We start from the raw sequence: 26199 nt of genomic DNA on the forward strand, positions 1-26199 counted from the left end.
TCAGAATTTATACTAAATGTTTATTTGTGTGTAACAAATAACATACAGGATACAAATACAAACAACATCAAAACAGCATGTATATATGCAACACTAATACATTTTTTACATCTATTCTATTAGACATCTTAATTTTTTTATACCTTAAGTAGTACCTACATAATTAATATTACAAAAATCAAAGTTAAAAAAAAATTACAAAACAATTTATGCTACACAAGAACTGGCTGACAAAGGAAAAAACTAAAACATTTCATCAGAATCTGAGAGTGTGAAGTCTTGATTCTGAGAACAGCTGCAAAAAAAAAAAAATAATATTATCAAAGACTCTTTAATATTTACTTAGATATTAAATTTTAAACACTTAAAAGTTTTTTTTGTTGTAAAATATGAATTAATAGTTTTTTCTCTTATACAATACAGCATAAATATTAAAAAAAAATAAAAAATAAAAAAATAAGCAGAAAATAAAAATGAGGAGGAATTAATTACATAAATAAAATAACTAACAACAATAAGTTTTGAAGAAATGGTGAGCACTACAACCTTAAAACAGTTAAATAAGATGTGTAGTGCATTCCAGTTTATACACCCACTTTGGAAATCTTACGTAAAAATATTCTTTCAATCTAGAAGAGGTTAAAATGTGAAAAAACTTTTGTAATATGGATCAGTGAAAACAAATTTAAGTAACTGTTTACATCAAAATTTAAGCAGATGTCAGCAAAGACAAGTTTATTCCTGGATGATCATGTATCTGAAATGCATTGTATCTATTCTACTAAGAAATCAAGCAAAACAGAAGTAAAGTTTTTTGGTAGCATAATGCAACCAAAATTGTTGTCTTAAACTAGAAACTTTCAGCCTGTGCAATTCTAAAATCAACTGCACTCACTTATAATCATCTCCAGATTCTGACAGTTAACTGAACTGCTATAATTTGACTGTAATTTTTAAATAAGTGTGGTTAAAATTATAGAGCCAAATTTTAATAGGCTATGTTGAAATTAAAATGTGCAAATACTGACATAAAAACTGAGCTGAACAAAGGAATACAGCAGCTAAAAAAATTACTGAACCACTGACATAAATTTTCTGAACCCATCAATTTTAACGACTTACCCCTCTCATCAATAATAAAGAGAGACAAGGTTTTATGGTTTTATTTATACACAAATTTCATTTTTAAACATAAGATTTTCATATTGTGGTTTTTGTTTTTATAACAAATTTGACTACGAAATGTTTTTCAATACGTCACCAAAATAGCGTAACTTTGACTTGATAAATGATGCATTTTCAAAATAATTGTGATAAGCATATCTGGGAGAGAGTTAGTTATTCAGAACAATAAAATTTGGCAATAACGTGTGTATGTTTGAGAAAAGTACCAAACCGTTAGTAATGTAAAAAAAAATGGGTAATAAAGGATTAAAGATTTAAAAAAAAATTACTTTTTTTCCTGTTTATTTGGTCCATGCATTTAGATACAATATGTATTCATGCTAAAATTGTTGAATTTAATACATTAAAAAATTATATACTTGTGATATCAACTAAGTTTGGTTAAAATGATGATTAATATATGGAAGATTTCATTTACAATTTGGTGTTACAGTAGAACCCTGTTATAATGTTCCTGGATATAGTTTTCCTGCTTATAATGTCATATTTTTAAAGTCCCAATATTTCCCCCATAAGGACAATGTATTTATTTCCTGCATATAACGTTCATAAATAGTGTAATTTCCTGCTTATAATGTTTTCTTTCTAACATTCAATAAATGGGGAAAAAATGTTTTGAAACCAAATTATTCCAACACTTACTATAAAAAGTTTCCTTTATGTATGTTTATGTTTACAATCACTGCCATACAATACATGAAGTTTGTTAAAATACAATTTTATGCAATATACTGAAGGTACACAATGTTCATAGTTACGTGTCAGTTGGCACCCTTAGTCAACTCTTCTCTTCCTTGCCATTCCAGTGGGTATTCACGTATTCAGATGCACGTACATAGTCCTACGATATTTAAGTTGCCAACCATTGAGCGAGGGCATAACTAAAAGTGTTTTCTATTGCTTACAAATTATTTTTTTTTTCATTCATACGTAGGAATCCCAAAATTAAACATTTTCAGGTGGCGAAGGAGTAGACATTCTCACTCTTAATGTTGTCATCATGAATCGTGAGACAATTTTACAAACTATGTGGCAGTGTATCTTTAAAACAAAAAAAATTTAACCAGGGAAGACGAAGTTGGATAATTGTTGGCTTGTTTCAGAAAATTCATGTATCTAGAGTATACTATCTTTGGTTTTAACATTAAAGTTGTTTACATAGCTTGGTGAGTCCATTGGTACAAAGCTCGAACATTGTTAAGTGCTAAATGAGATTTCCTGGTTATAATGTTTTCCTGCTTATAATGTTTTTTTCTTGTGCTCCCTTGAAAAATATTATAACAGGGTTCTACTGTATAAGGTGCACTACCTTGCATTTCAGTGTTATTTCGGCTTTACAACTACTCGCCACGAAACCTTGTCGCTTGTAATAAAATCTGACAGCGCACCACCCAAGAAGATAGCTGCAGGGACTTGAAAATTTTAAGGCCTTAAATATGGTGCAAGGGAAACTTACCTCTGTTCAAGACCTACGCATTCAATAAGGGTCTTAAACCCACAACAGTCCTGCAAGTGATTGCTGTCTGTATTGGTGACGTGGCTGGCAACAGCGAGTCGCCATTTGAGACTGCAAGTGAGAAAAAAAAAAAAACATTAACAGACACACGATTACAATTACCGTTACTCCAGGACCGGGACAGCCGGAAGGCCCCGTGGCTAGCAGTCAGTTGTATAAGGTTACAGCGGCAAATGAACTACACTTGCAGTAATGACCAAATATGTACGAAATGCATATAAAGTTTATTTGCACAGAATTCTAAGAAATGTGCTCTGAGGTCCCATGCCTATACCAGATATTTTTTTTTTTTTTTTTTTTTTTTTTCCAGTCCCATAAAGCAAGAAACCCTACACAATAGAGGTTAGCTGTTGGCCACTTCCACAAATAAAATAATTGCAAAATTTTCAACAAAAAAATTTAAGTTTAAATAATTGTGAAAATTGTATTATTGCACAAATACCTACTTCATCTAACTCTATTCTAATACATATTTTTAAGACCCTTCAGAATCAAAAACTCTACAAAGTAATTCAAAATACAGTTTTGCCTAATTCCTATCCAATCATTTAAACTAACAAAAAAAAATTCTCAAATATATTCTGCTACTCAATTAGAGGAGAGTTTTTTTTTTACAGCATATCTTGAAGTGATGTATATTTTAAGTAAAATGCTGCAAGAAAAATATGTACTGATGATACAGTAGAAAGCTGCAGGATAAATTTAATACACCATACTGGTACATACCAGTTCATAAGGAATAGTGCAGTAGATAAAAAAAATTTACAAATGAAAACATAGAATTTATATAACTTTATTCCATATTATATTAGTTTTATGTGTGTGTGCGTGTGCGCGTGTGTGCGTGCATGTGCGTGTGTGTGTTTGTGTAAGAAAACCATCTGCTCGGAATTGCTTTAAATAACTATTAAACTATGATGATGGTTGAGTACTGACTGTATCCACGTGTCACCTCAACAGGATTGAAATCCCATTCCCAGAACACTAAATTCATAAAAACTCAAACCCACATACAATCAAACACTCACTTTTCTTGGTTCTGCAGGTATATTGTATGTTTCTTGGACATTTTAATGGGTTGCCATTTCCTCACTGGGAATTTATTTGCGCACATTATTCCTGTTACCGCCACACCAACGCCCAGTTCTTGAAGCACTTCTTGGTCCTGAAAAAGTACAGTACACGACAGGAGTTAATTTAACGTTGGATACAGCAACTTCAATTTCTCATTATTCCTTTTTTCAAGCTGTGGAAACTGCTATGTAGATGTAGACAGGGGCGTAGCCAGGGGGGGGTTTTAGGGGTTCAAACCCCCCCCTTAGCACCAAATCTTTAATTAATTTCTTATTCATCACTCAAACAAATTTCATATTAAATTAATAAAAACAAATTTACCGTTACAATATTTAAATTTAAGTACCGAAAACTGCTAAAATAGCACTATTTTACACCTTAAATTCCATTTTACACCTTAAATTCCAAATTTTCCCGGGGGAGGACCCCCGGACCCCCCGCTTTAATACGGGGGGGGGGGGGGGGGGGGTGAGGCCATGCTTCTTAACACCCCCCATACACAAATCCTGGCTACGCCACTGGATGTAGAGGATGGTTAAATGTTACTGAGACTGAGAATTTCATTTGTTTGTTTAATGTCATCTTTAGTATTTTGTGTGCGTGCTATGCATGGAATCAGAACTTATCAGGAGACAGCATGCTATGACGTAGTTGAAGTCACTTTTTCTTTACCTTGCCATTGCAGTATTGCAACAATCATTACATTGCGGAAATAGTGCTCAACTAAATCTAATGATGGTTATTTTTATTTTTATTTATTTATTTATAAATTGTGACATGCACACCAACACTCTGAGAAGAGATTACAGGGGTGTGCACGGTACAAAAAACAAACACAATACACAAGAGACACAACAGACAAAGGACACAAAACAAAAAAATTAATAAACAAAAAAAAATCACAAATTCTTAAATACAGAAAATTAGTGAATTTAGAATACACAGTTAATTGAATTGACTGCAAGTGCTACTAAAATAATTTACTAATTGGTTAAGCTTGTTACTGTTGGGTCTAATCTATTATAATTGCTTATTAATCTAAAAATAATATCATTTTTTCTCTTGATTGCACAGAAAGTAGATGTAAGTCGACTATCAAAGTATTGTTACGAAAGCGAGAGACCAGACCGATATGCCCGGTTTGGAGCAGACTGGTGGCAGCCCTGTACGATCACGTGCGGCCTGCTGACGTAAGGCATGCCACGCGTGCCTGACCGCATTACAAGGGTCTAAACAGTTCATTTAGATGTACCTTACTATATCTTGAATTTTTTTTTTTTTTTTTCAGAAAATTTAAAATGTTCCAAAATTCCAGGTTTTTCTAGTTTTTCCTTGATGCTGGACACCATGTTATCATTACCACCTACTAGGGATGATAAGTTTTCCAGAAAAGTGTTTTTGGGAAAATATTTTGGTGATTTACCAAAAATATTTTTCTGCATGAACTTGCCCAAAAAAAAATACATTTTTTTTATTCAAACAGAACCAAATAAAATATACATATGGTCTCTGCCTACAACATAAAGACTCATTTAACATTTGAGAGTTGGATAGTACCCTCTACCAATTTATAGAACAAAAAATTGTTGTTTAAACAGTACCTATCAATCTGCAGAAAATAAATAATTATATAAAATAAATCCACCTCTCTTAAATTATTTAAATCTAAGTTGGTAATAGAAAAAAGAAAAAAATTCTTCAGAAAAACATGTTGTTACGTATTCTTTTCCTTGGAAAATTTTCCTAATCACATTGTAAAAAGTCACAATCATTGCTCAGCTAAGACAACTGTTCCTTGCACACACAGAAAAACATAAATCATCTTGAATGTTGCATGTAGTATGGTGTAAAGATCTGTCTATGACCGTTAAATGACTCGAAATGTCAATTGTGATTTTCAAATAAGAGTTAGAATTTAATTTTGAAATTTTTTTCTTTTTCCGACGAAAGTACAGTTGATGAGCTGCCGAACGGCGCGACCTCTCAGCACAGCACTCACAAAGAGACTGACAAGACTACGCGTAAACACCCCGAAGGGAAGCGGCATATGCATGGCCTAACCAATCAATCACAATACAACTGTGTACAAACAAACATCAGTACATAAATTTCCTAACCCTGGAAACAAAGCTTCCCTGCAAACAATGAAACATGGAAAGAAAAAAAAACATTCTTTCTGATTGGCTGGTGCAGACACGTAAGAATTTTACCATCTCCCGTGCGAGCGTACCTCTACGATTTTCCCATCCTAGAAAAAGACACACAGAAAATGCCAGAAAGCCTCGGTATTGAAAAAAAAGTCCGGTAACTTGGCGTCATCGAGTCGTGCACCTGCCCCAGTGGCGTAGCTAAGGTGACTGGCGCCCCCTCTTGGATTAAAACACAGAAGGGGGGGGGGGGGAGGGGGGTTCAGTAATCAGTAATCGCGAAACCATCGCGGCAGCGCCCCCCCCCCCCCCCCCCTGCTCCAGCGCCCCTGGCGGGGACCTGCCACCCGCCTGCTACGCCACTGACCTGCCCATCACCCTTCCCTGTACAAACACGATAAAAAATGTTTCAGAATCCTAATTATAGCTTCCAAATAAACCTTAATATAAAATACAGGCATAAACACAATACATACTGAAATATCAATGCATAAAATATTGAAATAGACATTCACACGTACTAACCTAGCAAACAAAAGTGAAAAAACCAGTAAAAAAAATATATTAAAATGGCTTTTCTGGGGAAAAAAAAATTAATTACCTACAAGAATATTATGAATAATAAAATGCTAGTACGAAAAACTAGGTCACTATTAATTTGACCAACTGATTCATCTGAATAAGAAAATATAATATTTATTCCTCTGAAAAAATACTACTACAAGCTGAGGAGGGCAGTGGCGTAGCCAGGATTTGTGTATGGGGGGTGTTAAGAAGTATGCCATGCCCCTCCCCCCCCCCCTGTATTAAAGCGGGGGGTCTGGGGGTCCTCCCCCGGGAAAATTTGGATTTTAAGGTGTAAAGTAGTGCTATTTTAGCAGTTTTCGGTTTTTAAATTTAAATATTGTAATGGTAAAATTTTTATTAATTTTAATATGAAATTCGTTTGAGTGATGAATAAGAAATTAATTAAAGATTTGGTGCTATGGGGGGGGGGGGGGGTTGAACCCCTAACCCCCTCCCCCCTGGCTACGCCCCTGGAGGAGGGTAGGGTCCTGCAATGCTACATCTTCCACGCAAGGTAACCCCTGAACTCGACGCAGCCCAGACGCGACGCCGCGACACTCACGGGCAGGGAGGCGAGCAGAATGTCGGCGTCACTGATGCGCTCCGAGGCGGCCTCGACGTCCGACAGCCTCGAGAACATGTGCACGTAGTTCTCCTGCAGCAGGTCCACGAACCTGCCGGCCTCGCAAGCGAACTGCTCCGCTATTTTGTACGGGTCATGCTCGAACTCACCGGTTGTCGAGTCACCTGCACACGAAAGAACTAAACCTTGTTTTAGTGTTTCAGATTTAATTCTCAACTTCACGTGCAAAGTTGAGTTAACTGCATTTTCATGCCATCACTTTCCATCCGGGATTTTTTTTTCTCTCTACTGTATAAGCATTGCATTATGAATCGTAAACTTGTCTACAGATACCTAACAAATCAGTTTCAGGACTCTGACAAACCTTTTACAATTTTTCTTTTATCACAGTATCATTTTATAATATGTACATAATAAGCAAAATTAAACATAATATGATAGAGGTGGATCTCCTATTGGCAGAAACTTACTGATTTTTATATTGTTATACGCTAAAACATTTTCAGAGATAATTTTCACATAATTTTTTAGTGGATAGTCTACAACTGTTTATATGTATATTTAACGTATTGCTATAAACTAAGCGGGGCATCAAAGAACAAAGCGCAAGGGACTTGATGTTTCGTGGCTTCAATACTATTAATGTTAATAATGTTGAGACATTTTTGTGATTTTATGACCAGTCCTTAAGTTTGGTTACTTTTCATTGCTTCTTTGTGGCTCTCGAGACTTGTAGACAACATGGTTCAATAGGAAATTTTGTCACCAAATATATACAAGCAGCGATCTGCTATTTGTTAAAAGTCAGGCAAATAATATTCATAGTTAAGGTTTTTGCCTGTCATTGTGTCATGGTCACTCACATAAAAAAAATTCCTTTTCGGTGCATCCACAACTGGGTGACACACAAAACCATAGCTTCTGTAATTAAATTTTCAAAATATTTCTTAATAAAAATCTGAAATTAGTAAAAAACAAAAAAAAAAATTACAATATTGGAGTGAAAATGAGCCTTCAAGGAGGGATTAGACCACATCTGCTTTGATCTTCCAGATATTCAGCCAGAGCTTGTAGCGTCACTTAAGTAGAGTAGACTTCTGATAGTTTGACATTCAACGGTCCGGAATGCTCGATGGTACAGCACCAGCGAGGAATGTACGGACTTAAGCCAACTAAGAGGGCTTAAGCTAAAACATATGACTTTTATCCCAAGTCAAAAATACTTTTACAGTATGCACGTTAGTGGTAGTCGGAAGCCTCTGTGTGGTTCCGAATCTCTTGGAAGAGTACATACGACCCTTTAAAACGTGCAATAAAAATTAGATTATGGGCCTGTGTTTGTGTTGAAATGTTTAGCCTTATGAGTTTGCTAAAGAATATTTGCTGCCTAACACCATCTTACAGATGTATGTATTTGTTCTACAATATGGCGTTTAGCGATTGCAGGAGATACTGCCCGATAATCCAGCACCTGCAAAGTCCCAAACGTACTGGATTATCGGAAGTCTACTCTATCGTACTTTCTGGTTGGACAAAGCACAGAACCAAGCACTAGAAGTAATATCTTTCAGGTGGTTGAAGACTGGAGCATGTAATTACTATAGACTAACGAAAGCTTTGGAATATCTAATCAAAGACATGCGTGTCAAGCCAGACATTTGGATTAATAGACAAAAATTAAACTATACCAAAAAATTAAAAAAACGTCCAAGGCGCTCTTGGAGGTTCTGGGAGTACTTACGGTTAGCATAAACCACACGGCCGACATTTCTCAGAGACCCAAGAAAAATATCTGAGCCTTCGAACCCCTCCAATGAATGCTGCTTTTTCGACGCCTGTTTTTGCCTGCCTAATCTCTTCGTTTCCTTGACACATTTAACTGAAAAAGATAAATAAACAATTAAATGAGTATGTACAATGTTAATGAGTTGACCTTGTACGTGTGCATGCAACTGGTTAGCATCATCACTGATAAAAGCCATTCCCGTGTAAAAAAATTATGGAAAATATGTATGCTATAGGATAATGTGTAGAAGTCCAAACATAGAAGAGTACAAATTGAGTATAGAAAATTTTGCACCATGTTCTTATAATCATTTTTTTTTGTTTATACTTAGATATTGGGTGTTTCCAATTACCTTCTTAAAGAACCCTCTAGCCTATGGATCCTTGAAAAATTCATCCTGGAGGATCTCACACAATTTAGTTGACCTAAAAAGTGGAAAATAAATCCTTACAGAATCACCAATACCGTATTTTGTGAAAGGACGAGTCACTCACAAAAATACATTTCAAAGAATTTCGGCCAAATTTGTTGACCTAAAAAATAGCAAAAAAAAACAAACCTTATGCCTGTTTCCTAAGGATTGACTGTATTTGTGATTCTCAATGCAGTCTTTAGAGACAGGACAAGTCACTCACAATGTAACGTTGCAAGATCCCTGCCCTCCTAGCTAAATATTTTTCTTTTAAACTATTTTCATGCATGTAAACATGTCTTAAAAAGTCTTGCTAAGAATATTTTTACAGTTTTTATGTATTTTAGGGTGGATATTTGCACGTGCTACGTGTTTTAAGAATTTACGATGTATTTTTACAGACATTTTAAATCATTATTATTTTTTATGTAATTATTCACAAATAAGCCGTTGTACTGGATTTTTGCCTGTTTTGGCCTACTTTTTCAGGTTTTTCTAAATAAGTTTATTTTTGTAAAGTAATTTGTATTGTGATTGCTGTTACATAAGGTTCTAGAACAATGGATTTGGTGCGGGACGTATTAGAGAGAGGCATAAGAGGCCTGTAAGTGCGAGTGAGAACGAAACAGTGATTTCCCCGTAACGGAGACAAAAGCTGGGATTCCCCACTGGTCGTGGGAACTAAGTGATAACTACTGTCTCACGATGTGGGAGAGAGAGAGAATGTAAAGTCCCTGGCTCTGTGTGTAGAAAACTGTTTTCAAGGTGTGTCGTGTATTCCTATTGGTTTGTGATGTGTAGTGTGAATGAAGCGGGTGTGTGATTTGGTCGGTGAGGTCATGTGACTTGTCCTCCCTGCGTGAAAGACACAGTGCCATGATCTCATCAGTCGTCTGTCAATCGCTGCACCAGGAGGGCGCGTTCGGTGGCTTCTCATAAATTATGTAGCAATTGTGGAAGAGAAAATTTAACGTCGGTAGCTCGAGCCATGCCATTTAATCATTTGTTGTTTTGAAACTTTTTGGACATTTTTTTTTATTGAAATTGCGGTTACCGACGTCGGCATTTTGGCTCATGGTGAAATTCATTTTCGTTGGGTGCTGCCATGTTTGAGGCCGCACTGATTTCGTGTACTTACAGTAAAATGTTACTGAAGGACTTAACCTAAGCTATTTTTCGTTAATTCTCATCGCCCAAGCTGCGAGCAATTTCGACAGGCGGATGTAGGAGTGAAATGAGAGTGAAAAAGATTTTGAAAGTGATTGAATTTGTCAGTACAGCATTCTACTTTGAAAAATAAAACAAAAACTACAATTGGCGATTTGCAGCGTGGTGTGAACAAACTACTAGTTTACAAAACACCAAACTATTCACACCAAGCTACAAACGGCGCTCGACAGGTCCCTACAACTCCAAAATATCAGTATTGTACTGTATAATTTCACCCTTTCTATTAAGGGTACCTAGCAGAGCGTGTCTTGTAAAAACAACATATAAGATTAATATAAATTGGAAGAATAAGAATAATAGGTACGTTTAATCTAATTTTGTTCTTTGTAATAATTTTTTCCATAAACGTTCACAAAATACATGCAAAATACAAAATGAGATTATGCCGGCCCACAAGGACACAAAAAGAGGACAATAATTCAGATAATTTATTCACCAACATATGCTCCATTAAGGTCGAAGCCAAAGTTCATTTAGTATGTAACAAATTCGTGATGCAACCTCAATTCTCATGAGCTTAAACGGTCATACATTTTACACAACTATTTTCGTTAAATAAGTTAAATAACATGTTTTTGAATAAATACAAAGAACGTGTGCGTTGCCCAATAATGAATACTACCTCTAAAATGATACAAGCTACGTGCATATAAAGCACCCATACATGATACCGGAATTTAGGTTTACTTTAGAAATTATACGAGCCTCTAACAAAATATAGTACATAGAGTACCAATGTGCTCCGCGCGGAGCTACAACAAGCAAGTTACAAAAGAAAATATTTAAAAACAATAAAAGAATCGTAGCATGTAGATTAGATATCAAGGCCGGCATGGCTATTTTCAGGTTCCTACGAACCACGAGCTCTCCATACGTAACAAGTGCACGGCCCGAGGGAGGACTTACCCTAGACGTGGCGAGAAACAAATAGGAAAGACAAAAGCATAGCAAAGTCACTCAGGCAGGCAACTCGTGACACCGGCACTTATGGTGCTTAAAAAAATAAGGGACAACGACATCAGGAGACAATAGGCATGAACGGACGGCAATGCAAACCGCGGCATGAAAAGAGGAACAAGAACCTGGAATGGGCGAACCATCGAGGTCCCAGCAGCCATTCAAAGACAAACCTGCATGATGGCAAGCAATTACCTTACTTTAAACGCTGGGATCCTCGGAGCAAACTGTAGCTACTTTACCACACGGCCATCTCGTGCGAGCAAAAAACATTTCGATGAAAATAAGCCACAGCAGTCTCTCCCTCAGCGCCGTCACTGCCTAACAAACTGACTGATCACATGCTTATTACAGCTTAAAGTATGGTAAGCTAAAGAGGCCGAGGCACAGCCGACGGCTGCTTATAAAGCCTCGCATAGAGCGCGCTGCGGTCGGAGAGCTTCGGCGGGGAAGCTAATAAGAGAAGGAGGGGGGAAACAAACTCACAGGTAAAGGAGGAGAGAGGAGAGAGGGGTGGGAAGGCTGTGACGTAGCGACATATGAGGCGGCGGGCCGCTTGAGATTAACATCTTTTTATTTTTGTATATAACGAATCGTCATAACATCCTTATATGCCTTATATTCATCTTTTTAGCCTTATGGTATAACCTTTAAAAGAAATGTGAGGATAGTTCTTAGTTGAAAACAACGGTAATGATAAACTCTGAGTGGACAAAAGAGGCAGGCAGTGCAGTATAACAACTGGCAACCAACGCCCACAGCTGGAATCCACCTGAAAAATCTAAACACAAGCAACTTGATTGGTCTGGATTACAGAATATGCCAAACCATAGGATACTGCATTAAAAAACTTTTCATTGTACTTACTAATTTATTATACCTAAATAACCATGGCTATTTCAGTTACATTACCCTACTTAAGTTATACTCAAAATATTTTTTTTTGTCAACTTAAGTTATTTGGAAAGTCATTCCACAGTTTGCTGCCTGAGTACATAAAGGATTGTTTTTGTGAAATGTTCTTCTATGCACTTGAAACGCCCCTCGTGCCCAATTTTTATATTATTTTACATTAATCAAAAAGTCCTTGGAAACTGCTGGGCAAAATATTTAGAAAATTTTAAGTTAATTACCAGAGGGGGCACGAGACGGTGAACAAGACAAAATTTACACTCCCTGCACACTAGTAACTTGGGAGTTCGTGGATCGTTACAATGAAGAAGGTATTTGATAAATAAATACACAACATCGGTAGCTCATGAGCCAGATTGAGAGTGCTTGGTGAAATGGCAGAGATAAGGTATCAGTTGTAAGAGCTTAGTGAATTATTAGTATTTAGGCTTCTTATGAATTTAAATTTTTACTCCATGCCTTGCAGCTGACATTATTTGAGTGTTAGATGAACTAGTTAGCTGTAGTATGATAAAAAAATTTGGCTTGTGCAGATTGGTATAGTCAAGTAGCCATGTAATGTACACAAAATGCTATAATATTTATAAAACTACTTTTGAAAGAATTTCTAGCAATTACGTTTCCGTATTGTTGTTTTATCAAGTCAACATTAACTCTTGAATATATAAATGTCTTGAAATAACATAAAATCGAGCAATAGCCTACCTAAGAAAACCATTCGTAATAATTTGTTTAGTTTGCACAAAACGATAATGACTTGCCTACAGGTGTTGCATACGAACTCCCAACTCATTCCACAGGCAGATGACAGAGAAAATTCTATGACATAAAGAAAGGTTGTTTCTACAGATTACGTTACTGCATCAAGCGTATGTTACCTACCGAGAAATGTTCAATATGTTTGAAAATGTTATTGCTTTCAAAAGTGCACAGGAATTTCATTGTGTCTTGACAGTTGTATCCAGAGTACAGGCCTCACATGAGATCATGGGAAAAAGCAAGAAGAGATGGGTATGGCCATGTGCAGAGAATGGGGGAAAGAGAGGGCTTACTAGGAAAATTATGGAGTTGAAGTACACAGTAAGAATGTCACGAGAAATAGTTAAAGGAGTGTGGGAGAGAGGAGAAGAGTGGAACAGAGTGAAGGAGGAGGAATGGTGGAGGGTCAGAGAAAGATGAGGGCATTTTACTTTGCTGACCCGGCAGCATGCTGAAAGCAGTTGAGGATGATGATGATGATGGTGATGTTGATGATGGTAATGACATGCATCAACTCTACTTCCATTTTTGACTGTGACGGTGTGCTGTAAAGAAGGTGCACCTACCCCCAGTTAAAGCACACTGCAGCATAAGCACAGCGTTCCTGACATCCCCCCTCGCTACGTCACATATGTCCTTGAGACTCTTCTGGTCCAGCGGAAACCTGGCCAAGCTCACGATGCGCTTCACTGCCTTCTGCATCCCGGTCGTCGACACCGGGTTGAAACTGGAATGGGAAGAACATCTCAATTCTGCAGCCTCTCGTAAAAAGAACACTGGAAATCAAAGACCATTAATAGAGACCTGCAAAATTCCTGGATTCATTAGGTGATAGGCTAGATTTCAAACACATATACCTCTAAGATAATTTTGCTATTGGCTTACTGTTCATCTGGACGAATCTCAACCAGTTATAAACCCTCAACCAAAGAAGGATAGAATCACAGACAAACCAGCTGAGACGACTTACAAGTCCGCAGCCAATGAACTTGTGTTATTTTCCCGAGTGTACAGGGGTATGTGCAGTTTATCCTGAAAGCCATCAAAACCACAAATTTTGCAGGTCTCTAACCAGAAAAAATTAGAATAATAAAAATATGTACATAAATTTAATATATATACCAGTGCGCTGCAGGAGTAGTTTTAAGTAGTTTTAAGAACAAAAACAATACTTGTGTATATATATATATATATATATATATATATATATATATATATATATATATATATATATATATATATATATATATTATATACACACACATATATATACATAGTACCTAGTTATATATAATCATGCTAATTATAATATTTTTACGGGACATGTTAAAGTGTATTATATTCTTCATAACCAAACATATGTAACAAGAGACAAATTCTATAATGTTGTAAGGGACATTGAGCTGATGCTCCAACAAACTTATAATTCTATGGTTTTTAAAAAATTTTCCTTAAATGAAACAATAATTGTAACTGTAAATAATCTGAGTGTATATGTAACTGAAATGAAAAATATGTAATTATCTGGAAAAAGAGCACTAAGTGCTGGTATGTCAATGCAACTGTCTTTGTAAATAACTTGAAAAGACAAAGTAAAGAGACTTTGAAATTGAATTGATTAAACCATTAACTATGAATAGGAGCGTACGCAGGTTTTAATATCAGGGAGGTAAGAGGGGATAGAATTTCTTTGCCCGCTATTTGCTTTCAAATTCTTTCTTTCAGTTGCTGGGATTTTTTAGAATTTCGGGGGAAAGGGTTACCCATTTCCCTGACTAGAAAAGAATATAGAATATAAATTTTTTTTTTTTAAAACATCGACTTCAAACTAATTAGGTTTTTTTTCAAAACGGACAAAACTTACCATTCAATTTTAACTCAACCACACAGACCATGCTTTAAAATTAATGCAAAAAACTAAAGATGGGTTGGTAGGATCCTCAAAACCCTCAAGTACAATTGAATCTCTGGTGTTTGAAAGAGTTGATGTTCGAGGAAAAATATTTGTAGAAAAAATGGAGGAAATATAATAAGTCAACCCTGCAATAAACTAGATTATTTTTGTGTCATTTTTTATCATATTCTATTACCATTCCCCAAGATATTGTATTTTTAATATATAATTATGTAAATAAAATTACAATATGTATTAATTTGGTAAACTTGGTAAATGAAAAAATCATTTAAATGATTTAATATTTTAACATCATACTTGATATTTTCTATTATAACTAGTACATTATTTTATTTTTGCCTTTCAAAACTAAATTTAAATTCAAGGGGTCAATTTGAGTACTTTTTCCCATTTGAATTTGCGATACGGATTCTAAAAAAATTGGATTTCACACTTCACTAGCCAACCCCCTACTCTGATTTGCAAAACAAAACGAGGATTAAAAATACTTTTACAACAAAAAGATTTTATACAATTATCATATGTTTTGAACTGGTTTCATCCAGACACACTTGCTCACCTGGTCATTGTATTTGCTGAATACTTTTCAAGTGTTTATGTGTCCTCTAATGTCAATTACCAATTTCCCACCTTAAATTCATTCCTTGATACAATATCTGTTCCCTCTGTTTCTGACAGCCTTGTGCTTTGGGGCATAAGGGCTCTAAAACCCTCAATGTCTACAGGACCCGACGGGATTCCTAATTTTATTCTGAAAGGCTGTTCAAATTTATAAGTACCCCTATTAAAACATTTATTTAATACTAGTTTAAGAACCCAAGTTTTTCCAAATAAATGGAAAATTGCAAAAGTCATTCCAATTCATAAAAACGGAAGCAAATTAAAATGGTTAACTATAGACCAATATCACTATTAAATGGTCTCTCTAAAATTTTTGAAAAATAGTTTTTAAAATCACTAATTTCCAACTAAAAAATCGTTTATCTAGTAATCAACATGGCTTTAGATCAGGAATGATCACAGCCACCAATCTAATTACTTTCCTCAATTCTATTTTTAATGAAGTCATTAGCAGGGGTCAGGTAGATGCCTGCTATTTTTATCTTGCTAAAGCTTTCGATACTGTAAATCATTCATTACTATTAGGCAAGTTACATAATTTCGATCTTAGTGACAATTATGTTAATTGGTTTTCTAGCTACCTTAAAAATCGAACTTTTTTTTGTATCTATCAACAACTCCAATTCTTCAAACTTTATAGCTAGTTCTGGAGTTCCTCAAGGTGGTACCTTATCTCCTTTACTTTTTAACATATTTATTGATGATATTACTCAAATTCTGAATCATTCTTCTGGCACTCTATTCGCAGATGATCTAAAAATAAGTAGAAAAATTTTCTCTTTTAATGACTGTTTATTATTACAAACTGACATTAATGAAATTAATAACTGGTGTAAAGCAAATTTTGTGACCCTCAACAAAAGCAAAACAAAAATAATCCTTTACTAGAAAATACCTTCCTATCAAATATGATTATAAATTAGGCAACACCTTAATTCAGAAATCCTCTTCTCTCAAAGATTTAGGTATCATTCTAGATTATAAATTGTTCTTTCACCAACATGTTCAACATTTAATTTCTAGTTCCCGAAGAACATTAGCTTTAATTAAATATGTCACATGTTATGCTACAAAAACTGATTCTATCCTCTCACTTTATTTAGCAATAATTAGGTCAAAACTAGAATACTGCTCAGTAATTTGGAACGTCAATATGTGCGATAATATGAAAATCGAAAATATACAGAATAAATTAATAAATATTATTAATCAAAAACATCTTCCTCTACCCAATCTGATATCTCTCTCAAGTCGAAGAGAATTACTTGACTCTATTTTCATTAAAAACTGTTATACTAACAAATTGAACTGTAAATATATACTTGACAACACCGGTTTAAGAGTACCTCCTTTTAACAGTCGTTTAACTTCCACTTTATGTACAGTTAATAGAAATAATGATCTTATCTTTAGGCTAATAAACAATTTTAATAAATTTGATAAAGACTTCAATTATTTTCCTTAGTTCTAAATTATCATGTGTGTTTTAGTTCCGTATTGTCTAAATTGTAACGTTTTAATTTTGTTTTATTGTCTTCATTATGTGTGTTTTGTTTTTATATGTATTATATTGTATTGTTTTTTGTTTTTCATTTATGTTAACTATTGTGAGTGCATTTTTGTCTAATTGTGTGCCAACCATTAAAGGCTTTGTCCTGTTAGTTGGCATGTTACAATTACAAATAAATAAATAAATAAATAAATAAATTAGTTTTCTACTGCAGTCCTTAAGAGTCCATTAAAATTTACTCCCTTGTATACCTCACGCATAGGCCTTTATAGAAAAGTATGATCTTAACTTCAAAAATTACTCAAATGTATGGTATTACATTTGACCTAATGTATTGATAAATTATAAAAGTTACAAATGCCACACCTAACTATATAACCATAATTTCAAAGGATTATTTTTTTTGTACTTAATATGAACTGAAATTTTAAAAAAATGTAAAAAAAAAAAGCAGTCACATATTGTTTTTTTTTCTATTTATGAACTGAAACCTAAAACTGGCTTCAGGCTGATAGTTTCTTATGCATTACTACGTAATTGAAAGTTATGCATCTACTGAAGTTCAGAAACACTTACAGAACAATAAACTACTAACATGCAACATTGCAAAAATCATTTTAAAGAAAAAATAGAGTAGTCCAGCAAAATTACAATTAAAAATTTTTAGCACACGCTACCTTATTTTTGTAACCATGCACAGCTCAGAGAAGAGTTGTGGGAACAGAATGTTCGACAGATATGTTCCCGACGAGGTGACTCCATCAGTCAAAATGAAAACCAATGGCACACGGCAAGATAGACAATACTCGCTAGAAAAAAATATATATATTATATCACTTTAATCTAACACAACTTCACAAGTGTAAGCATAAAAATTTTTCCAGTTAAATAATTTATTTACAAGAAACTATATAACAGTTTCAAGGGGACCACATGGTCATGTGTGTCCTTATGTTTGTGAGGTATGATAAATGCGATGCTCACTGGTGCTTCTAGTGCAGATTCGCTTCTAAGAGCAAGGCTGTGACTGGCACGCATGCATAGAACAACATTGACATTCTATGGCGGAGAAACGAAGACCAAGGTGTAATGAATGTCCCTAGAGTGCTTTGAAGAATCTCTACTGTATGTTTCATGCCTAAAGAAATATTCTTAAACAAAGTGATTTGGGCATTGAACATTGAACATCCAGTACAGATTTTTGTAAGCACTCAAGCAACTTGTATTGTACCTTTATCTCATTTCTCCACTATAAAATGTATTGGTTACCACTCAAATCTCACAGTTCTCCTATGCATACGCCAGTTCACAGCCTAGCGCTTAAAAGCAGATCCGCACTAGAACACTAGAAGCACAAGTGTTTTATAGCCATTCCAAAAAAACAAGTGTTTTAGCTCTTTCCACTCTTCTAGAAATATGGTTTAAAAACTAAAAATGGAAACAGAACCGCTCATCGCCCTCAGCGTATTCTTAATCGCTTTTCATAAACAGACACCACTCGGATATCTTGAGTAGCTAACAAATTAGGAGTTCTGACACATTAAAAAAAGTATTTTTTTTTTTCAATGCATAAGACCTTTTTTTAGTGCTAAGAATGCCCAGTCACTTTTTTTCTTCTCTATTACTTCTACTATGCGAGTCTGTACTCACAGGGCTAAAGGATTTTAGCCAATTGAAGTCATAGAACACACACACAATTTGGTCCACTGTCGTTAAAATTATAGCAGGGTAGCTCATGTGTAGTTTCAGTTTGAAGTCAGTAAAGCATTTCACAAAAAAATGTGAACATAGCAGCTGTACAAACACAGCTTGATAGCCTGAATTAAATTCAATGCAATAAACTCTGACAATAATTGGTCTATGAAGATAATATAAAACAATTTTACATGCTGGAAAAATTTTCAAGCAGAAAACCAATTTTCAGGATCTTATTTTATTTTTAATTTTTTAATAATTATGTAGACAAATAAAATCGTAATATCACAGTGTTAAGTCTCACAGAAGAAAACAGAATGGCCGCACATCAGTTCAGTGCCTTGCCTATAAGAGTGATGGGACACTTAAAACATGTGCCAGTACAGTCCTTATAGCTTCACTTCTCCTGGCCTTTAAATGCTCAAATAGTGTAATGATAACTATAATATTATGTGGTGTAGTAAAATGATAGGGGGAACAAGTGATATGTGAAAATACATGTATTAACTAGTGGTTCCATTTCCCATGTGAGAAAAAGACGATTGTGCTACTGGGCTAGGCCGGTCAGATTACAGAAAATCAGGCCCCCCCCCCCCCCCCCAAAAAAAACAATAATAATAATAATTCTTGAAATTATACAGTTCTGCAACATAGCTAAAAGTATGCAGACATCTATATGCACATTACCCAATTTGTAATGAAAATGTCTTTGTTGAACTATAAAACTTCAGTTCGTTGAACTGTGTTGATTATATTATTCATGAACGAGCATTCTGCATTAACAATGTTTGTATCAACAAAATTACTAAGTTGCAACGAGATCATGGTCTTATTTTTTAAAATTAGGATTTCTGGAGGTATCTTTCCCACCCATCATAGCAGCAGAACTTAAAATCACCCACCACAAAATGTCGTGAAATTTTTCGCAAGCAGACGTGAAAACGTTTGGAACATCCTGGACCAAAATCAATTTTTTCTTGTCTTCGGGGTCCAACAGTCCTGCCATTCTGCCTGTCTCCATGAGGTACTTCTTGAATCCTTCGGCCTGAGTCAGTCTCACGGGCATGTCTGAACCTGCACAAGTCACACACTCTGTGCAAGTTGAAGGAAAAAATAAATATAAAATCAAAACATTCTGATTTTTCCTCACACAAAAGAAACAATACTGTGCAAATACTTAATATGAAATAACTTTTAAAAATTAATACACAATAAAATGTAAATAAAATTTCCCTGTTACAGCATAAAATTGCTTTGTCAAAAAAATTATAAGCCTTTGTACCTTATTGCTCATGGTCTACCTGTATGCATACTTTTTATATTAATAGGCATGTGGCATGCAACAAACTAAAGTTACTTAAGTACTTTTTATTTTATGTGTAACACCGTAACTCTCTGTATATGGCATTTGGTGGGAGTAATTTTGTGAATGCTACGGAAGTCAAGGAACGGAAATGTGTAATAACCATGTTGCTGCCATCTGTAGTGGATAGCGTGAACCAAAGGTCACAAAGCCAAAGTGAAACTTTATACTTTAACTACCTCGTAAACCCAGACCCCTTTAACTCGGACGCCCAGTTTTAGGAAAAAAATGTTGTTAGTAAATGTAAGACTTGTTTTACAGACGATAAATCGCTATTCTCAGTGGGTACGTTACTGGAATCCACTCGCTAGCAAGCGAGATCATTGCGCTCACCTGCCTACTGTTGCTCCGCAACAAACAGGTGATCCAACCCTCTCCTTCCCATCACCGCACCTCACACTTGACACTGACCTAGACACAACATTCCTCAGTAGCACTGCAATCTCAGTAGTGTTCCCATGTCGTCCTTGTATCGTTGCGCTGTTTCATCAGCGCGTTGTTCGCGATGGCGACGATGGAAAAAAGTTGGAAGAACTGATAAGGGAGAACCGTTAAAGAACTTTGCTGCTGAGTTTGGAGTAGGAACATAAATTGACTTGGTTTATTCCAAGGATCATTCCGAAACATCGCCAAAAAAGCTTCTAGTGCTGAAGAGGATGAGATATCAAGCTGCTCATAAGCGATGCACAAAACTGAGGCAGAAAAAGCTCACTGCCTTTTCTACTACTAAATAGTTTGTACCTTTATTGTGTACAGTGTAAATATATAATACGTGTTTTTAGGTGAAAGTGTGCCAATAATAATTTTTTTTTACTCCATTAGAAATATTTTTGGTAAGTACACACATTCTTTTTTATCATTTTCCCCTCGTTATCTGAAGCCAGTTGATCCGGGTTAACAAAGTTCTACTGTAGTATTAACTGTTTAATGAATTTAAAAATTTTGTTTTGTAAAATTCCCTGTTGAATATCAGGTATCAGGTCCAAAGCCGGGGTTTGATATTTTTTCAAATCTTTTTTGCTGTTGATGGAGCAATTTCATTATATAGTTTTAAATTTAGCTCTGCAAATTGAATGACTCAATAATCGACATAGCTACTCTGGCAGCGAATACTAGCGGCGGGTGAGGAAACTATGTGCGATTCGTGTCCAGAAATGTAGTTGAACACAATTTGCATATATTTATCATGCTCAGCATTATTTTAAAGTATTCTATGTTGAATTTTGTGTCCAAAGTTTTGTATTATTAGTGTAGTTGCAGCTTGAAAACGCATGAATTTGCTTGCTACAGAGGTTAGATGTTACACATCACTGGCGAATACTAAATGACTAGCTTACATTTTGTTATTAAAAGATAGCCCTGACCAGTTTTACTTCTGTGCAGCTCCTGGAGTGAACTGACAATAAGGTTGTATTTTAAGATCATACTACCACAATTCTAATTGGCTACTATGGGCATTCACGTGACTTATGAGTTTTGGCCATGTTAAGCAAGAGATAGGAAGGCGTTGGACACCAGCAAGAAACTACCTTCAATATGACCACTGTGCACATGTGCATTTTGCAGTTTTCACAAACCTATGTAGCCGTTTGACACTCAACTTGCATTTCCAAATCCACAGGTAACAATCCTGGTTTTGATGTTCCATGGTTTCTCTGAAATCACTTGCAGGCAAGCGCTGGGATAGTTACTTTCTACGGGCCATTGTCGAGTCCTTCCAGCTATATCCTTCGCCAGTGTTGCCAAGTGTTACCGTCTCAGGGTGTCCACACATAAGTAATAGTGATTAAATTTCCCTGACTTTCCTCACTTTTCATATGACCAAAATTTCAAATTTCAGTTTTTTTTTTAAATAAATATACCTATTCTGCAATTTTCTTAAAGAAACAAAGACAATACAGCCTTCACCATTCCCACAGCTGACATACAATTATATAATAAAAATTAAAATTCAAACAGAACCTTGCATGTCATTTTATAGTGTATATGAATATGCACTAAAACATCAGTCAGGTTGAAATTATTATCACTGATTTAATTTTCATGACGTTTCTAGGATTTCAAGTGAATTCAATTATTTCTCTGACTTTCGATAACGTGGATATCCTTAATTTATAATGACCTCACTGTCCACAAGACATTACGTTCCATTAAACCATAACTGAATTATACAAGCCTGAAAAAATTCAGACAATGGTTTTAAAGCCTGCATATTTATCAATTATGTACCATAGTAACTCTCTTAGGGAATCACAAATATTTGCATGGTGCCAAATTAATACACTTCCTCTTTAAAAAAAAAAAGACAACATGTATAATAGCTTAATTTTTTCTTTTAGGTACCGCATGAAGCTACTAATGACCACAGAAATCTGTATGATCAGTTCGTAAACAGTCAGTCACCTTCTTCGTCTGTGTAAGTGACTGGGTTGATCCATTCCTTAACGAGAACGTTCATGCTGTCTGCAAGGCACTGCAAAGTGACTGTCTTGCCACAGCCCGCAGGACCCGTGATGAGCAACACCATCGGCTGCAATAAAAAAAAACACATAGCTGCTGCTATCGAACCCACCACCCTCACTAAATGAGCGCAACGATTTAGCGATAACAGCCACCAAGAACTCTGCAGCCTCCCAAAGAATTACAAGTCGGTTAGGTAATTCTACAGAAGAGCGGCTTCTGGGAAATAAGGCCAATAATAAATAAATTGAAAGATTGGTTAGGTTATGTCTGATACATTAATTCCATATTATGTATAAATTACATAATTACATATTAACTATATATTATTAGTATAGCTAACCTAAACTAACCAAACTTTTTACTTAAGTTATTATTCACCTTAATTACCAGAAGTCACCCTTCTGTGGCGTTACAGCTAGTCGTTTTACATATTCCTCTTCCTTCCTCCTCGCCATTCCATTGTTGGGCTTAAAAGTTTGAACATCACGAACAAATGAACTGTGAGCAGCTATGAGAATATTTCAACCCTTGCCCAAAGTTGTCATATTGCTACTGTATTTGTAGTATCGGTTTTATTATTGATACTTCTGGAGTAGAATAATTTTCTGTAAAAATTATTCTAACTGCATTTATCTACTTCCTTAACATTTTTTCCAATCATTCTCTTTAAGGGTGTTATGACATTTCAAGTAGTTTACCATTAGTTTATTGTTTAACCAATTTGTTATGTTAATTTAAGTTCATTACATAAAACATAATATCATGAGATCAGTTGGTTAAGTTTGGTCAGCTAAATTAAAAATTCTGTGATAGGCCTACAGTATAAATGGTTTTAACGTTAGGTTCACTAGATTAAAAATATTATAAAATAAAAGTGGATGGTTGGTTTGGTCTAGTACGCTACATTTAAAAATCTGTAAAATGGTGTGAAAGGTTGGTTAAATTAGGTGCGCTACTTTACAACTGCTGTTAACCTAATCATCCAAACTCTTCACACGAGTTAACAGAATTTTCAAAGTAGTTAACCTAACCCTATTTAGACAGATTTGACGGTATTTACACTATAGCTAACCTAAAAAAAACTAACAAGTTAAAACGGTAAACTATTTTAGCATCTCAAAGCCCTATTACAGAATTTTTGGAAACATGTCAGGAAGTTAAAACAATCCATTTTAAAAATCTTTTTATATAAAAGTGACTTTGCTCCAGAGTTTCAAAGGGTTCTCATTTTAATGCATATGCAAATAGCAAGCTGGCTTGGCTCTCCTATTAATTAGGAATTGTATCGAGCGCTCAATTTAAACTAATTTGCTTGCAGCATTGAGCAGTTCAATGAACTTACAAAATCAGAAGCATTGTTTACAGCTTTATTGAGCCACTCTGACAGCTCCTCTATTTTCTTCTTGTGCACAGCTAGGTCCGTTACAGTTGCTGGTGCATACGCGTCCAGCCAACTGACAGTTCTTTGAGGTGACTCGGTCTGTGGATTACATGACGAGAAGAAACTATTTGCAATCATTTTTTTGTATAACTCTAGTCCAAACTAGTCTTCATGACGAGTTTTGACAACCGGCTTCATGTTATTGTTTATGTGTAAAACTTATACAACCATAGAAACATAGAGCATATAAGAGATACGTTACTCTCACTATACAAAAAGTTCTTGACTCGATGAGCAGAGCATAGAGATAATATGAGTTAAAATAGAGATACAGACTTCGATCAGATATATATGCTCAAAGTGATACAGAGGCCCTGTCTGAATAATTCTGCTGGAGGAATGACGTCAGTCCGAAAGAAAATTCCTTAAACCCTATTCTTGAACACTCACTAGAGGAATTAGGTATCGTAATTACGTCACAAACTGTCGGAATTTTTCCTCTACCTACTTTGCTAGCAGAATCTCAATTTATCTGGAGAGTTGGGATCTTTGTAACTTCGATTTGTTGATAGTTTATGCTGCATTGGGGTTTCAAAATAATTTAAAATTATGTGAATGGTGGGTTATGTCAAGTTAACCACATTTAAAATCAAATGGAAGAATTGTTAGGTTATGTTAGCTACTGACGACAACTGTCAGTACTCCCTCGGCTCACAGGCTGTTATGTCCCATTGCCATTCCTCCCAGAGCATGTGCAGGTGTACATGACCCGAACGAGTGCAACTGATGCCTCGAGGCCAGAAACCAACTTGGGAAGTCTCGAGTACTAGTGCATGTAAACCCCAGGCTAGTTAGCATCAGGATAAAAATCACCATTACATTAGATGAGGTAGGCAGAATAACATCACTCTATTTAAAAACTGTAAAGTAGCAAAGACAGTTTAGTTAGTTTAGGTAAGTTCCATTTTAAACATGGTAAATTTATGTAAATGGTTTGTTTGGTTTGTTTGGTGACACTAGGGGCCATTTTACATAACAATGAAGGAATATAACCTCAAAAAAATAATTTTCTGAATTTTATCATACTAAAGAATATCTGCACATATTTTTTTTTAATTCAGGAAGAATCACAAAGCATCATTTTTTATCGTGAATGTCAATATAATTTCCCATTGTTCGGGTATAGCTTTAAAACTATTTTTTAGGTGTTACTTAACACCTAGCTACCTTGTGGAAAAGGAGGGGGAGGGTTGTCGACCTGCTGCCTTCTGCTGCTGAAATTATGATCGAGGTGACGTTTGCCATAGGCACCAGCTAGCTGTTATTCCTGTGTACTATTTCACAGACCGTTGGAGACTACTTTTTCAGGGTGTGATATCACCGCATGACTAGTGGGCAGCAGGCGTTTGCCCAACAGAAATACTCCCGGTGTTGTAGCCACCAGGGATGCTGTGCTAAATGCTGGCCTAGTCCATTACGAAATCAGATGCTTGGCATAATGGTAAAGATGACTTTATTGAACAGAGGCACTCTTAGGCCTACTGCGCTGTTCATTGCATGATACACAGAGTTATATGTTAATCAGTGAATGTTTATTTACAGTCTCTCTAGCCTTCGTCTACAAATTGATAGGACAGGCACGCTCGGCATTCTGCATTGACTTGAAACATAAATGTCCAAGCACATGGTGCTCCTTCACAACACTACACATAACTAACAAGACAATTAAAACAGACACTATGAGTTACATGTAGAACATCCCCCCCCCCAACGCGCAATAGCCATGCTACATATGACGCCAACCATTAGTGCTCCTCGAATCCGCACAGACAGCTATGGTGCATCACCGCCTCGCTCTGAGCGTATGCGATGTGAACACGCCTGGGTGCAGGGTGATGCAACGCTTCGAACATAAGCTGCCCCACCTAATCGACTGTCGCCATGCGATAGTCGACCATAGGGGTACTGTGAGGTGACCTGATTATCTGGACTTTGTTATTAACTTTCAGCGCTCTTAAAACAATCTTAACTGAGTAATGGCTATGATTAAATGTTATTTGTAATTCTGGACTTTAGCGAGATCAGGCGACGTACATGGCCCGGGATTACTTTTGCACACGACA

General features: G+C 35.6%; 1 protein-coding gene across 1 annotated transcript; it reads right to left on the minus strand.

Moving 5' to 3' along the window:
• On the minus strand, positions 1 to 24360 carry LOC134539972 (cell cycle checkpoint protein RAD17). Its single transcript, XM_063382370.1, has 10 exons — positions 24038 to 24360; positions 22636 to 22762; positions 19772 to 19943; positions 17852 to 17983; positions 13695 to 13855; positions 8814 to 8951; positions 7052 to 7236; positions 3730 to 3866; positions 2642 to 2752; positions 1 to 295 (listed from the first exon to the last, which is right to left on the minus strand). The coding sequence occupies exons 1-10, from the start codon at positions 24212 to 24214 to the stop codon at positions 244 to 246; spliced, it is 1392 nt and encodes a 463-aa protein (XP_063238440.1). The 5' UTR covers positions 24215 to 24360; the 3' UTR covers positions 1 to 243.
• Between the last annotated feature and the right edge of the window lie 1839 nt (positions 24361 to 26199).

This window comes from Bacillus rossius, chromosome 16 (genome assembly GCF_032445375.1).
Source record: "Bacillus rossius redtenbacheri isolate Brsri chromosome 16, Brsri_v3, whole genome shotgun sequence".
Lineage (NCBI taxonomy): Eukaryota > Metazoa > Arthropoda > Insecta > Phasmatodea > Bacillidae > Bacillus > Bacillus rossius.

Coding starts and splice junctions, on each gene's coding strand:
- LOC134539972 (XM_063382370.1), bottom strand. CDS start 24,214: ATGATTGCAAATAGTTTCTTCTCGTCATGTAATCCACAGACCGAGTCA. Junction 19,944..22,635: donor CACTTACACAGACGAAGAAG/GTGACTGACTGT, acceptor TGACTTGTGCAG/GTTCAGACATGCCCGTGAGA. Junction 2,753..3,729: donor TACCTGCAGAACCAAGAAAA/GTGAGTGTTTGA, acceptor TCTCACTTGCAG/TCTCAAATGGCGACTCGCTG.